Source organism: Brachionichthys hirsutus, chromosome 17, assembly GCF_040956055.1.
Source record: "Brachionichthys hirsutus isolate HB-005 chromosome 17, CSIRO-AGI_Bhir_v1, whole genome shotgun sequence".
Taxonomy (NCBI): Eukaryota; Metazoa; Chordata; class Actinopteri; order Lophiiformes; family Brachionichthyidae; genus Brachionichthys; species Brachionichthys hirsutus.
In genome coordinates, this window is record NC_090913.1 from 5,118,655 (window position 1) to 5,135,690 (window position 17,036).

The 17,036-nt window shown below is 43.1% G+C and overlaps 1 protein-coding gene across 1 annotated transcript in view; it reads right to left on the reverse strand.

Annotated features, from left to right (window-relative positions):
• Positions 1–17,036, reverse strand: part of zcchc7 (zinc finger, CCHC domain containing 7) — a 40,341-nt gene that overhangs the window by 1,567 nt on the left and 21,738 nt on the right. Inside the window, exons 4-9 of the mRNA XM_068751195.1 lie at positions 16,295–16,341; positions 15,810–15,947; positions 15,531–15,698; positions 12,080–12,115; positions 2,115–2,210; positions 565–682 (exon numbers count right to left, since the gene is read on the reverse strand). Coding sequence (XP_068607296.1) covers positions 565–682; positions 2,115–2,210; positions 12,080–12,115; positions 15,531–15,698; positions 15,810–15,947; positions 16,295–16,341 — 603 coding nt within the window. The remainder of the gene's footprint in view (positions 1–564; positions 683–2,114; positions 2,211–12,079; positions 12,116–15,530; positions 15,699–15,809; positions 15,948–16,294; positions 16,342–17,036) is intronic.

The window sequence follows — 17,036 nt, forward strand, 5'->3', positions numbered from 1 at the left end:
CCGTGCATGAGTCGAAGAAGAACAGAGTGGATAAAGTTTATTTTTGTTGGTAATGTTCCGGCAAAAAATAAATAAAATGCTTAAGTGTGCGCTAAAAAAGTCGCCTCACCGGTTCCCATGGTAACGTGCAGTTGCGTGCACGCGCTATGAATTTAGTTTCGGTTTATGACACCTATTTGAGAATGTCCTGCAGCATCTGTTTGCCACAATATTTCACACAAGTGTTTGGGAACTGCTTTAACTTGTGGAAAAAGAGTATGATGTGTGACCTTTAATGTTATAGACAATACTCATTGTTACTGAACACTACTGCTGTTATATATTTATGACCATACTTACTCACTGCTGCTACACATATGATGGACTGCTGCTAGAATTTCTCCTCTTTACTCCTTTTTATCTGGAGACTGTAACTGAAGCTTAGGCAAATTATATTTTGTTCTGTATCCACCTGGTGCATATATGGAATGACAAATAAAGTCTGTCTGTCTATATACCCAGAAATGTCTGCAAACAGACAAACATTGTGTAGGGGAGGCAATAAAAAGAACATGTGTGACTTGCCTTTAACCTTCAGCCTTATCCTGTGTTGTCTGCAGTTGATGTCCTTCGTCGTGTCATAGTGGTTGATGAATGGGGTGTTTGGATACGTTCCATTGAACATCCTTTGCCGAGTACATGTCTAACACAAAAAATCAAGCACAAACAAGACAAATAAAACGACGAAAAAAATAATGGGACTGAAAGTTATGGTGAGATCAGTAAACTGTTTGAAATGTTTGGGTATATTTATGTTCATTTTGGATGGTGTAGGGTGGGACAAGAGACGATTCACAATTTGGTTCAAGTTTCAAATCCCATCCTACCTGTGGAGCGAACCCACTAGCAATATTCAACACGACACAATATTCAATCTCCAGCTTCAAGCTCATCGGTCTCTCCGACACTCGATTCACCTCTAGAGCACAAACTCTTCCTTCAAGGTAACCCCTCCTCCATTCCTCTTTCCTCTCCTCCGTTATAAAACAACTTGAATCCTGCTCCTAAGCTTCTCGCCTTGCTTCCTTCCCACCTGGTCTCCTGGACACATCAACCTTCCTCCTCATCATCATGTCCCTCCAGTTCTTGAGCTTTTCCCGTCATCGTCCCAACATTCAAAGTCTCTTCTCCGAGTCCTAAACTCTTCCATTCCCTCTTATCTCGCCGGATGCCATTCCTGACGCAACACTCTGCATTTATCTGGGCTTGAGACCGGCACAAAGAAGAAACCGACAATGAGGCTGCACCATAAAAGAGATAATCTTGAATATTTGATTTGGCAAAGAAACCAGGAAAGAAAATACAGGTAAATGTTAAAATACAATCCTGACATGTCATATTTGACTCAGTTAAATACAGTCAAGGTATTAAGAAATACATAGCTAATGTTTTGGCCCAATGTTAGGCAAAATCTCTTTATTTTAAAACTTGTATAACTATATTGGTGGCAGGTTTCATGATAATTCTTAGCAAACAAGGGTTGGTAACAACTTTTTGAATATTTTTGAATCTGATTTTTCCAGATAAAGCCACAATATCTGTATCCAACTGACCAACTGTCATGACCCAGAATCAGGATCAGTGTTTCTGGCTTCTGCACATCAGAAAAGGTTTAAACTTGCTGCTGCTACGACACAAGAGACTGCTGACGATCATTACAGGCGATGGGCTTCGAGCTTGATGTGCTTACATTGGTGCTGTGCGCTCAAGGGAAAATAAGGCTGGATCCCTATTTGAGTGCATTTCTGGACTGGACAGTGATGAACCCTGAAAGCCTGTGAGGTTGGTTGAGTGAACGAGTGCAACAGCAGCATCTCCAGCAGCTCTGACTGCAGGATGGGGCTGCCATCCCATAGGATCACATCCAGAGGTCGCACCAGTCCAGTGAAGAATTTATAGTGCTTACATTTTAGCTACAGATCACAATAATGTATAAAAAGTGACAGGAAACAAAACACGTGTTTCACAAACTATCCAAACAAATTCGCGAGTGAACACAGTCGTGCATTTTTTTTTTAAAGTTAATAAAAACTGAATAAGTTCAAATGAAAGAAGAGGAATCATTCGTGACTCACGTGGCCAAAGTGTCCTTCTTTGGAGCAGTTGTAACAATAGGCAGGGGTTCGAGCCGGGCCGTCAGTCTGCTGCGTTACAGGAGTACCTGCTTTAGTCTAAGTAGAGAAAGAGAAAATAAAAAGAGCCCGTTACTAGAAAACTAACGACTTCCAACAAAAAGCGATTCTCTCTACATTTAATGTGGCGGTATATCCTTCTATTTTCTTCCCATCCATTCCCATGCTCTCCATTGATGCAAGCTGCTGTGTATTGTAGGGTGAATATGGGTGCTGATGTAAACTAGCGATTACCAGGGCTATAGTTAGAGGCCTGTAATGACCCGGTTGTGTGTGTGTGTGTGTTGGACACAAGGTCCTGTCCCCTATAGGCCAGTGCTGTGAAAGCCTCCCATGCTCCAGCGCCCACAGCAAATATACGCTGATAAAGAGGGAGAGACGAGACACGGGCAAAAGTGCATTTACTGCGAAGGTTGTGCACACACTCACCCTTCACATTCATCGAAGTCGCCATGTCTCTCATCTCTCAACCCCGATTCTGAGATTACAAATGATTATTGGCCCACATCGTTTCTAAAACATAGTCCCTTTCCCCTTTTTGTCTCTCCCGTCCTCCTGCCTCCCTCTCCCCTCCAAACACACCATTCCATCCCCACATCTTCCCCTCACACTTGTCCCCCCCCCCCCCCCCTCTCTTTTCCGCTTGACTAGTTTAGTGGCAGAAAGGATGAATGCTATTAGAGCGTCCCCGTCATTATCGGGTCAGACCGGCCGGGTCCATCTCCATCACAAAGGCTGGGAGATCACAGACCTCTTGCAAGCGCGCACGCACACACACACCCTAAGGAGATCACAGTCTCCGTCTCAAGCTGCCACACCCCCTCCCGACCTCCACCCTTCCTGCCGCTCCTCCCATTCATCTTTCATGTAAATTGCTGCAGGGCTCCCTCCCTGACCTTGGGCTCGTGTTATCTCCAAACACTCTGATCCGGCCCATAGACGGAATGAATGAAGGCACAAGGGAGGAGAAAAGGAAGGAATGAAATACCTACATATTCTCCCATCAACGAGTGAAAACCTCGCATGAATGTGTGTCTGCGTGTGTGTGTGTGAGGAGGAGGCGTCTGTCGTATACAATATTAATTAACTGGATGAACCGACATTCCTCTTTCATTCTCACTCTGTTGTCATCTGGCACAGCCTATCAGGGGCATCTAAATTGCTTATGGGGCGAGGGCCTGAGGGATCATATCCCTTCAGGGTCTGACTCTTCCTCACTCAGAAGTTTTTGAGAGAACTCTTTGGGAAGCTGTGCAGCAAAAAGCAACATGAAAACAGCCACATATTTTTTTTTATATTTCAGTCTGTTAAATATGCTCCTGGGAAACGAATTTGAAGGTTACATGAAGTTTGACTGAAAAATAATTTCAACAATAAAATGTCAAATTGTGGGGAAATTCTTTTTATAATTTACAAGGATCCACAATGAAGTCTTGAGATTTCTTATTTTGTCCAAATAGCCAAAACCACCAAAAATGTTGCATTTCTTGCCTTCATGTTGTCGTGTTTTTTAATTTGTTGTAGTGCTTTTATTTTGTTGTAATGTTTTGCACTTCAGGGCCACCGTATTTGTGACAAAAAATGAAACAAATCGAAATTGTAATTTTCAATTACATGTCGAGGCTTTCAAAAGGCCCGCGTTTCACTACCAATCCTCTTGAGTGCAGAGATGGCAGGAGCAACCCGAGTCTGATCCACCTACTAACAGCTTCCACGGGCCCTCGCCAGACAAACAGAGAACTGGTGCTTTAGATGAGTGTGGAGGAGACATTCACTGCCAGACATCTGTGGCCGCTCACCAACACACACACACACACACACACAGTTTTTCCCACAGTTGTCCCAACACATAAGCCCCCGTTTCTCCTCTGCTCTTTGCCTGAGCTGCTGGTGGTACAGCCGTGATAATCCTTTGGCCAACACAAAGCTCAGACTGTTACAGAGCGCAATCTAAAGGAACACACACACGCAAAATCCAAGAAACAAACAGGTTTGCGTGTGTGTGTGTGTGTGTGTGTTAGGGGGTGGGATCAGAACAGTAACGGATGGTGGGAGCATGGTGTCAACGCGTTATTTTGCATACGTTGCTGGACCCGCAGGGAACAAACTGGACATGCTTTATCATAGGAAACAGCCTCACAGCACAAGACTACCGCGCCCATAGCAAGACAAGCCGACCCTGGTGGTGTGTGCACATATTGGATTAACAGGGAGGGGGCTAATTAGGCAGTTGTGAAATAGTGAAAGGTGCGCGACCATTCAAGGAGGATACAAACCGTTGATTGCAGGTCGATTAGTGCGTTTATTAGCTTGTGGGAATTTAACTGCACTACTCGAAAACGTAAGAATTTAATCACAGACTGGTCATGTGTGCGTTTATTGACAATATGAAGGAAGGGAAAGCGGAAGAGGAAGGGGGGGGGGTTCGAAATAACCACATGTGATTCCTGCCCCCTTTGTGTCTGCCAGTTCACAAAGACTCAGACCAAAGCTGTAACCCCGCGCCCTGCAAAGACTCACACCGTGTTATTCCCAGAGGCTCTTCCTATCTCCCCCCGTCAGTCAGTCAATCTGTCTGAACACAATCCGGCCCGGTTTTCTGTTTAGAGAGAGAAATGCTCCTGGAATGTAATGATAATGTGATGCCGGGTTGATAGGTGGTGGGTTGCCACCTCTGAAGTCCCCCCCCACCACCACCACCACACACACACACACACACACACACACACACACACACAGGGGGCAGTGACTGGAGGTAATCTGGTCACACCGTGGAAGGTGGAACAAGTAAATCTATTTAAATCCAAGTCTAAGTTATTATTTCTCTTCAACAATTTTTTATTATTATTCCTAACGAGATCTTATGACAGCTTATGAAAATATGTAATTTCACAGTAGTGCAAGAACAAGCAATTAGACAGAGATAACGTGTGAAAGGACAAGGGTTTAGATGTAGCGCATGCAGATGGACTCTCTTATGTCCTGGTCAGTGTCGCTACAGTCTAATTTGACATTATTGCCAGAAAAAAAAAAACCCACACACGCACAAACTCACATTTCCAGACACACACACACCAAAATTGACACCATCCAGCTAAGCGTAAAGCCACAAAGACATGCAAAGCCTGCAAGACCTCTGATAACACCGCACCTGCATTAGAGAGGGTGTGTGTGTGTGTGTGTGTGTGTGTGTGTGAATTTGAGCATACATTCCATTGGTTTGGAGTGTGCATTCAGTAATGCATGTGAAAACACCTGTAATTAAAGTGTATCTGTCTTGTTAGTATGACAGGTTTGATGAAGATTGATGCATTAATACCTCTTTTTATTTGTTATAGGTGTAAAAAAACACAATTATTCTCATCATAAAATAAATCGGTCAAGGGAATAATCTGAGGATGAATTGCACACTGCAGAAAATCTTAAAAGAAATTGTGAAATATGCCCCCTACATTTTCAAAGAGCTTATGTCCGATTGACATCCTGATAACTGATAATCACTAAACATAATTGTTCTCAGCTCTAGCTGTCATTATTGCTGTGTAATGCTATTTTCTAAATATGGAGAAAAAAATTCCATATGGAGCATTAAAGAATGAACTGGGGGTGCAAACCCTTAAATATGGCAGAGAAGAGTGTGGAGAGTTCGCACTGTACCATGATGAGACAGCAAAAACAGCCCAATGAATAGAGGTGGACTTAAAGGATTTTACAGGCGGGTTTCTCTTTTTTTTTTTGTAAGAGGAAGCGAAAAAAGAAGTCAGCTAAAAAGAGGAAGAACAGACAAAGACGTCTTACAAAAAGGTCAAACCGTGGTTTTCAGCAGAAAGAAGACCTAAACGCGGTTTTGCTCATTACTTTGAACTGATGGATCAATGTGAAGAAAAAAACATGATGATGATGTGAAAAATGATCAAGCTTTCAAAAGTCACACCTTAAAATGCAAACACGCCGGTTCTGCTGCTCCACGCGAGACACACAATTTAACCAATTATTCCTGTTGATATTTTCTGTTTGTAGGGAGCTCTGCCTTTTTCTTCAGGGACAGCCTCCTTATATACCAAGTTATGGTTTATATGATTGTTTTATCACACTTCTTATCACAATAGAACAGGACATCAACACTTATTTCAGCTGTCCCTTCATTCCACATGGAAAACACACATTATTTAAACGGATAAAAAAGACCCATTGAGATCAAGACCTCTTTCACAAGGGTGATCTGGCCCAGAAGGCAGCAGCATACATCACAGAGAACACTGACCTAAACAAACATCAAAATATAAATGCAAGCAGCTCGATAAAACAGGCTCAGGAGGTACTTTACAGTCACAATTTAAGAACATAGGCACAGTTCAAAGGATTTTCCCTGACGTTTACTTAGGATAGAGCGGAAGGCTCTGAAAGTCTGTCATGACCGTGTGTGTAAGAATAGTTATTCACTTAGTGTGGAAGCACTAAATGAACAAATGATCGTTTGTTGCAAGCAACACGGCCTGCAAGTAATTTATGTATGAATGTGTACATCCTGAATGATTTGTAGAAATACTTTGATATTACAGCTACAAGCATTTTAATTCTCCACTTCATTTTGCAGAGGAATAAAAGAGGTGAAAATTGTTTAAATCAGCAGCCAAACGTGTGCATAACAAACAAATTCCACGAGGACTAAATGGGAAATCATAAATTCATCCCCTCCCCTATGACGGTGCAGTTCACTACCTGACCAGCTGATGGCGCTCCAATAAAGCAGGATAAAGCAGAACACCCTGATGGAGGACTGGTTGAAGTCGGGGCAGGAGAATTTAACACAGCAAAAATAGTTTTAAACACAAGACTAAAGAAACAACAGCTCGACGCAGCTGCTTTACATTTAATCCAGAAATTGTTTGTTAGCATTTCTAATATAATCTAAAAAACAACAAAACAAAACATAACTTTATTTGTATTTTTTCATGCCCTGCTACTTGAACTGTTCTCTGTCAGCAGGGAAAGTAATCAACATGGAAAGCAATGTAGCAGAGACATTCACCGGGATTATTGATACACTAACTGGATTTTTACTAAAACTAATGTTACACTGTAAATATCATTCGAGTTCCTCATTGTGCCACAAAAGAATAAATATTTGTCTAAAAGCAAAACTTAATCCAGCTGCTCTATATCTCCATGTTTTAGAGGAATACAAAGAAAACAAGGAAAATATCATTTGAATAATTATGACAGAAATTTCAATTTACTCTCAAATACAAACGAGTAAATCCACACTGAAATATTACCTCCAAGCAAACAATAACAATGTATTCATCCGGGACGGAAAAAACAAAGTGAAGCCGACACATGGAATTCCATGATAACTACTTCAATATAGCAGTGACATTTATTCTGCAGACAAAGCCTCAGTGAACACACGTTTTGAAAACAAGCGTAAATATATTTAAAAATACATACAAACTCTGAAAAGGGGGATGAATTAGTTAAATTTCAGAGAATTTGGAACCCATACACCATAGAATGAGTAACACATGACACTGCAAATGAATTAGCGTTCCTTTAAGTGTTTTTTTTAAACAAATGCCATATATATGAGCAATTATTCAGTTCAACCAAAATCTGAATTACACAGACTAAATATTTTTATTTATTTATGAAACATCATGCACTGCAAGCTCGAATTTGACATTTGACAAACTTAAGAGGTCTACTTTGTTACGAGGTCACCCCCCAAAGTAAATGTATTTTTCTCTTCTTAAGAGGATTTTAAGGAACAAAACATCCGTAACCTTGAATTAACAAAGGCACGAGTGAATTGAGCATACAACGAGGAAACCTTTCGGTGGGGGGGGGGGGGGGGGAAGAGTCTGCGATACAAAAAAAAGGTACAATATAATAGAAGAAATGGGAGAAAAAAGGGCAGTCAGGTGAGAAAGAGCTACACCAAATGGAATGTAAGGGAATGGCTTAATTCCTGTGTTGAACAAAAAGGTTACTGAATGTGTATTTTGCTGGCGTTTCGAGAGGGACTGACACACACACGCACGCGCACACACACACACATGTCCCTGAGGAAAAGATCGATACGCATGTACTGAGCCCCCCCCCCCCGTGAGGAGAGAACCTGCTCGATACACATATACAACACCCTGAGCAGAGCTACCAATCAATAAACACACATTCAGGTGTCACCACCACCAGCTTCAGAGAGGCCAATCAGTATTCACTCACTGATATACCTGTACCAATCACATTCACTCCCTCCTGCCTCTCCCATCTGCATTCACCCCCTCCTGTGCATTCACCCCCTCCTGCCTCTCCGTCCCCTATGATGCTCCGACACCTCTAATTTTCTGTCTCAAATGTTTTCATTCTTGCGATGTCACATGATCATCACTTCTCACTATGATCGACCAAATACACCAGGTTAAATGATAAAAAAAAATGAAAGCATGTTATTGATTGGGATTCGTAAGACATCAGAGTCTCGAAAATTAAAAAAGGAAGCAATTTCATGGCAAGTGTCCTCGATGCGGGAGAGCGTGCAAATCCCACAGCAGGCATGGGGTGGCGCTCTGGCTTTTAACTCTGTAAAGCAAGGTCTTGACAACTCTAACAGGAGGTAAACGTCAATGCGCCTTGTATGCATAAATGCACATATTTATTCATGATCTTTACATGCATTAATGTAGCTTGTGTACGGACAGCGGGTCATTCGGCTTGCTCGGCGTTCTCTGACCTTCCTGATCTTTCTCCGGTCATCCATTCCTCTGTGTTCAACATTTAGGCTTCAACTACATCCTCTTTCTTTCTTTCTTTCTTGTGTTGTTTGGTCTTTTTAACATTTATAACCTTGGAAAGAAAATAAAACCTATTTATATAATAATAAGAAACCTCCCAGCACCGCTGTTCCATTCATAGACAAAACTTAGCCTAATTCAATGGTGCGGTAATTCTGTGCATTTCTGTTGCAGCCTTTAGTTTAGACAGCTGATCCTTGCTGGCGCCTTATTTGAATGACTTTTGGTGATTACTGATGGACATGCACAGGCGGCATTTTATAGACAAAGTGATGCGCTGATCACGAGAGGACGTGCTGGAGGTGTAATTTTGCATCGCGACCAACACTTGACTTTACAAAGATAAAGATTCAAACTTGAACAGGTCCAGTAAATCAACTCGTGAAAAATAAAGAAGCATCCATTTCATATTTGGAAAACTGTACCAGCAGTCAACTCAGCAATCGGCATTTTATTTTTATATATAAATTGTTATAGCCTTGGTCAAAGTGATTTTTGGAAAACATTAAACAGTAACATAAATTGACGAGGACGGAAGTGAGTAAAACACGAAAACACTCAAATGGAAGGAGGTAGGCCGATAGGCTCTCTACGGGGAAATGCCTGTTCTGTAATCATGCAAAATAAAAGACAAACCAGGGTGTGTGTGTGTGTGTGTGTGTGTGTGTGTGCGAAACAGAAAGTTAGTGTTTCTGGAGTAAACTCTTTAAGTCTTCGTGTAAATATTGTTGTGTCAAAATGTCTTCAAAACCATATGACTGAAGGTAGGATGAAAATGTTGTGTGTAGCTTTTCACTCTCTTCACCACTCTATATACAGTATATTTGCAGGAATGTGTGTGTGTGTGTGTGTGTTTTTGTGCCTGTGCGTGTCAGTATCTTACTTTCACAGTAAATACTCCAGGGCTTTGTGGTCCATACTGTGTGGTTGGAAGAGTTTGTTAGTCGAGGGCCAGGTGCATGAGTGTATGTGAAGACAACACACACACACTCGTGGAAGATAAACGGCCCCAGCATGCACGCGCTCACACACACACACACACACACACAAGGATAAATGGACTCAGTAGCAGGGAGGTCTGACAGAATGCCTTTTCACACCTGGCTGAGCCCAGCGGAAGGTGACAGAGTCGCATCTCCCAAAGCAAACACACACACACACACACACACACACACACACACACACACCTTCTCCCATTGGGGAGTTCAGGGTCATAAACAGCACCATGAATAAAATGAGGCTGTCTTAAACAGACTGCGTGTGCATGTGTGGAGGCGTGTTTGTGTGTGTGGGTCCCTAACCCCCATGCCAGTTTGGATCTGTAACGACCTTCTGTTCCTAACGCTTAACTGGTTTAAATACTTCAATTAGACTTGGGTCACAATCCCCCCCCCCCCCCCCCCCATTAAAGCACCTCCCACAGAAAAAGCCACAAAAAAAAAACAAATACACACACGAGATTTGGGAAAGGATCCTCCTTTGATCTCTCCTTCACTGTGGATCAATGTCGATGAAACTACTAATAGCATGTAGCATTCCCTGCCTCCACGCAAGCATTCAACTTAACTCCCATCCCATCACCTCCCCAGGAACTCCTGTCATCCTCCTCCTCCTCCTCCTCCTCCCTCTGTCTCTCCCGTCGTGCTACCCTAGCGGTAACTATGCTGCCTTTTCATTAGACAGCCACTGCTAATTAATCTCCATAGAGGAGAGTGACAAACCTCCCCAACACACACACACACACACACACACAAAGCGCACGCCACGATATATGCAAACACACACTCTCCTTCTCGCTCTCTCACTCCCTTGTCCCGAGTGGCGTTGGCAGCCCATTTCATGCTTTATCACGTCTTTTAATTGACAAACAAGCTGCTCTTTTCTCTTAGGCTGAGGTCTATATCACCCCCTCGCTCAAACACACACACACACACACACACACACACACACACACACAGCAGAGAAAACTAGTTATCTTCTCAGATTTTGGATTAACACAAACGCACACACAAATACATTTTCAATGACAAATGGCGATTGTGACTGTCATGCAGAATTAATTTAATTGAAAGCATGAATGACACAATATGTGGCTCCGTCTGGCAGAATCCGACCTCCAGCGTTGGATTCGAGCCACCCTTAACCAAAACCTGACCTACAAACAGGCCACACAGCCACACAAGCCTGGATTACCTGGTGTGCAGTAGAGCTGATGCAGCTCTCTGACTTTACAATAAGCCTTTCTTCAATAAGGATTTGCAGTTTGCACACATATACAATATGACAACTTGAATAAACCCTAAGCAGGAACACACTCATCGATACTCTCTGGGGAATATATCGGGATATATCGCCAAATCGATTTTTTTCTACAGCCCTACAGATCACCATTATAAAAGGGGACAAACTGCGTCAAGGGCGCCACGGCGGGACAGTGGTCAGCGCTGTCGCCTCACAGAAAGAAGGTCACGGGTTCGAATCCGACTCCAAGTGAATCAGCGGATATTTTTTTTGCCGTTCCGTTTGGCATGAAATCTGGAGGTTTAATGATCTCAAACTATGTATGTGCTATTTTGGTGTGAAGAGTAGCTGTTGCATCGATCAAAAGGTTTTTGGTATGTTTATTGCTTGGATGATTTTATGCAGAAAGGAATTCGACACCTTGTGTAGATAAACCCAACAACTCAGCTGTGTTCTATTGTCGGTATCACTTTGTTGCGTGACAATGACCAACAATCCCTACCTTTAGTTACGTCATTGACCGAGAGCGACTAAAAAAGGATATTTCTTTGCACTATTTTGTTAGATAAACTTGTACTTCATTATTTACTACGCATTAAGATGGAACACCCGTTTCAACCACGCTCAAACGAGACAGATTTTTAATTTTATTTTCTAATGCACAAGGATTGTTTGGCTTTTTCGCAACTTCAGCATCAAACTGATTAAACTATGAGCTAATGCCTCACTTATTACGAGAAACTGGCCCCTGTGTACTTCATCCTACAGAGTGATGGTCACCAAATCTTCCAATGACGAAAACAAGGTCAAATTGTGGGCAACGCCGCTGTGGCGCCGCCCTACTGGTTTTTGATTTTTTAGTGAAATACTCACTGTGATGTGATATTGTCTCCAAATCTCTGGACAAGCCTGGGGAGGGGAAAAAACAAACAAAACAGGGTTCATTCAATATGCCAACAGACTGGATTCATTTTGAAGACATTAAAGGTAGTCGTCGACGTACGACCTGTTCGACTTGCTGTTTATTTGGTTACGACACAGCGGAAAACGAGCGAGCGAATCGAGTGCGTGACGGTTTCTGCTTTCTCAACCACGAAGTCTACCAAAAGGAAATAGTCTCCTTCTACTCATTTACAGAATCATGACGCAGCATAATATACTGGCGGTAATGTAACATGGGCCGACATACGACCGATCCCTAAGAACTAAATTGTTGCTGTAGGTCGACGACGACCTGTAAATTGATGGGAATTTTAAAAAGCGTAAATATACGTGTTATATGTACTTCTTACAGGGATAATTATGACACGGAGGGATCAAAAACAGACCCTGGTGTTGGCCACGTCTCTGTCAACCTTTATTCTCAGCAACAACCTGTTTTTCCTTCCCTGTGCCTGTCCGCAGGCAGTCGCTCAAACAGCCGGTAAGTAAGGCAGTCAGTCGTTTTGTCCCGCTGTGGCTAAAGCATTATCTCCGGTGCTTCACCACGCTGCTCCTTAAGCGTTCCGACATCCTCTCCCAAACACCGCCACTTCCCACTGGGAAATTGAAAAATGCCGCAGTCGCCGCAGGCAACGGGATTTATCTACTTACACACCTACCGAGTGAGAGACTGAGAGAGCGTGAGGGAGAGAGAGAGAGAATGAGAGGGAGATGCTTGTCTTTTCTGTGCAGAAGGCTACGCTGGAGTTTTCTCTTGCATGCGCAAAACAAGTTCTGATACAAATTTGCAAGATATGCAAATTCCTGGGACATTTAAAACGTGCAAAACGAAAATGTTTTTCAGCTGAACTATTAATGTTGAACCAATGATGGGGGTTCGAGGGGGTACGGTATTCAATCACTGTTTTTCTTCAATGCGTTACACTTGTTCTCATAAGAGGGCATCAGAGAAGACATCTTTCTTCAGTTCAAGAATTGTTTTCTGGCTACAGGTTATATTCATATTTACACTGTTGACAGTTCACATTTGGTACTTCTACTTTGACGACATCCTCTTCTTTGCAGCAGGTTCTGCAAACTTCTGCACTGCCTTCCTCTTTGATATCTCCTGGGGCGCTTTCCGTGAAACGCTACAAACATTCTCATTGGTCTAAATAATTTCATTGTCATCCAATCGCAAAATTCGTTAACAAATCCGTTAAGCTTTTCAATTTCCCTGTTTGCAGAAAAGAAGTTACGAAATTGAGTTAACACAAGGCCACTTTTGATGACGGCAATAAATATGAGGTATCCGACTGCCTCTAAAATGTTCTCAATGGATTTAGATGATTCACAGAATGGATTGTTTTGAATTAAAAGTGGCAGAAATCTGCTGATCAGCAGAAAATTGACATCTAAATATATATTAAAAAAAATAATATTAGCCTGCAATGCTTGTTCAAATCCTGACCTTTGAAGCAACCTGTAATGAAATGCAAGGCACTTTATCTTGCTTAAACTGACCTGCAGAAATAAGCAAATATACATTTCGATAGCTGGGTCTCCTTTAGTCTCTGATCTCGCTTTCTTTTCTTCCACAACCCCCACATCCACCACACACATCCGTTCCCTCCCGTTTGCTCTCTCCCTCCAGACCGCCGGGGTAGTGTGTTGTTGTCGAGGGCGACAGGCGAGGCGAGCGACAGACTCGCGCTCCATCAACCGTCTGTCTTTAATGAGAGACACAGAACGGCCCAGGGGACAGAGACCTGACTCTCTTTCTGTCTTAAACACACACACACACACACACACACACACACACAGGCAAATAATGTGTGAGTGTATGTTGAAGTTATTTGTTGCAAGAAAAGGGTAATTACAATACCACACAACTTTGCCCCTTTGCTTTAAAAAGAACAATATGCAAAAGAGGGAAGAAGATGAACATGAGGATCTTTCCCGGGGAAAGAAAAATAATTAATGACAGAATGAGCAAAAAAAGAAGGTGAAAAAGAAGAAAAAAGACTAAGTGGTAAGCACCCTGGTCTCCCACCTCCCTCTGGTGTTCACCTGGTTACTCATCCATTACACAAAGAGTGAGGGGGGGGGGGGGGGGGGGTCTAACATGCACACAGGGTTATCCATTTTTTAGCATTAGAGTAAATGGGCAAGGTAATGAATGTTGCGGTGGGATAATTGTCATTGATGGTCATTAGATTCACCCTTCAGTGCCAACACACACACACACACACACACAAACCCACAGCTGGAATATGCAGCATGGCAGAGACATAACTAAGCTGTAATTACTGAAGTGTATCAATTAATGTGAACAGCAGCGTGTGCTGACCCCTGGTCACTCACTATTACAGTGGAGGGTCGGGGGGGGAAGTGATGGGCAGGGCAAAAGAACTAAAAACGGATAAAGTTTATTTTTGGTGGCAGGCAAATAGACAAAAATGTTTTAGAAGCTCTCCATTTACCGGACGATCTCCGTTCCTACCCTCACCTGTGGCCACGAGCTTTGGGGAGCAACCGAAAGAGCAAGGTCGCGGGTACAAGCTGCTGAAATGAGCTTCCTCTGTAGGCTGGCTGGGCGCTCCCTTAGAGATAGGGTGAGACGCTCCGTCAGAGCGCGGAGTATCTCTGCTCCTCACTGCGTTGAGAGCAGCCTGACGAGGAGGCTCGGGCATCTAAAAATGCCTCCCAGACGCCTCCCTGGTGGGGTGTTCAGGGCACGTCCCACCGGGAGGAGACCACGGGGACGACCCAGGACACGCTGAGAGACGATGTCTCTCGGCTGGCCTGGTAACGCGGGAGAGCTGGAAGAAGAGGCCGGGGAGAGGGAAGTCTGGGCTTCCCTGCGTAGGCTGCTGCCCCCGCGACCTGACCCTGGATAAGCAGTTTGAAGATGGATGGATGATTCAAAGCATTTTTATTCCGTCCTGAGATAATTCGCGGATCATCACGCCGTGTGTGCTCTCGCAGAACGAGCTGAAACTACACACGCTCTATCGTTCAGATCTGTAAGATGTTTGTCAAGTGGTGTGACAAGATGGAAGATGAGGGCTTATAGTCCGGTAAATGTGTTTTCCTTTGCTTACTAAGGTCTGTTCATACGAACTCTTAATGCTAGAGCATACAATGACAACTTAGAGAACAATCTCTTGATAACGTTCTGGTTTTATATTTGGAAAAATTCTTCTTTTTTTTTGTCTCAACAAGACAATAATCCAAAGACCTTGTCAATATTTGTACATTTGCCATTGAAGAACTTGACTAGTTTACATAAAGCACTCTGACCCCTTGGGAATTAACTGGCCAAATCCAGAAGATTATGATCGCGACTATCCCTCTAAAGACTTGTCTAAAACGAATTTAAAAAAAATAACATTATACTCACATCAAAGAAGTGCCCTGTCATACTACAGCGATGGCACTGCTTGTGCCAGTATGGCCTCTCACTGCAGGACTCATAGTTGTGGCCGGGCAGGCCGCAGTTGTTGCAATGCCTATTGGTACACTGGCTGACCATGTGACCCGGAGTGCCACAAAGGAAGCACGACGACAACTTCTGCTCCCGGCCAACCAATGCACAAAGAAACAAACACACATCAATGTTAGGACTTTGATATTCTACTCATCAGTGAGTATGAGCTGCTGTGAACTGAGCGGAACTGACTTTGGACTCGGGGCAGTTCTTGGAGAGATGTCCGTACTTGTTGCAGTTTCTACACTGGACATTCTTGCTCGTATAGTATCTGTGGGACACCCGCTGCACTGCAGTCCTAGCACCCTTGTCCTTGTTATAGATCTGGGCCTGAAACACAGTTATATGTGCAGCTAATGCATCATTTACATTCTGATGTTGGAGAGACATTGTTGTCTAACATCACTGTTTTGTACATGCAAAATTAGATCAGAACTGTGATTGACAAAAATATGAGATTAGAGTTATCCATGCCCTTTAATCAGAGCAAACATTTTTTTTTTTAGAAATGCATGGTACTTTGGCTTGAGGTCTAATATAGAAACATGTACTTATATCTTATATCTTTCATTATATTTGACCCAACACATTTGAAAATTCTAGCCAATCACAAACTATTTGACAAATAGATCTTCGGACAGAACAGTGACTGCAGCCATACTTCAATTGCAACCTACCTGCTTGTCCTTGTCAGAAACCAACCAGGTGCCCTCTTCTTCAACATCTGGAAAGACATAAAAATAGATTTCAAGTCAGCATGTACCTTAGCATGTGAATTTGAACACAGTCTTACAATGAAACTTGAGTATATGACTCATCTGGAGTAGTTGCATGTGACAAGCTGCAAAGAGAAATCTTTACACACACAAATTATGGAATTGGGAAATTAGAATTATGCATCGAGAACATTTTCAATGTCAGAGAGCACCCGAGCCAAGATTTTCTCTCTCTATGTCTCTCACTCACATGCAACTACATGTGCCAATCCCTCGTAGGCCTCGTCCAAACCATTAATCTATTAAGGGCGCTAAAACCCAGAGGACGACGTTTAGCTTCCCTTCCAGGACTCAAATATTCAAGCCAAAGACGGTGGCAGCCCAGCACATCTGTTTCAGAGTGGAACCAAGAGTATCCACAGGGAGCCAAATGAACCCTCCTCAGGCCAACAGATCTGCAACAGACATCCAGAAATCAGAAGCTGCACACACACACACACACACACACACACACGCACGCCGATAGCAACCACACACAGGCTTACATGCTTTCACAAACACAGACACACCGCGCTTCGACCCCCCCCCCCCCCCATGATTATCAGGTTGACACTTTTTAGCTTTTGTACAAACATACAGCCTTGAGCCATAATCAAATATTACAATCTCCTTTCCACCTTCCCTCGCTCTCTCTCTTTTGCTG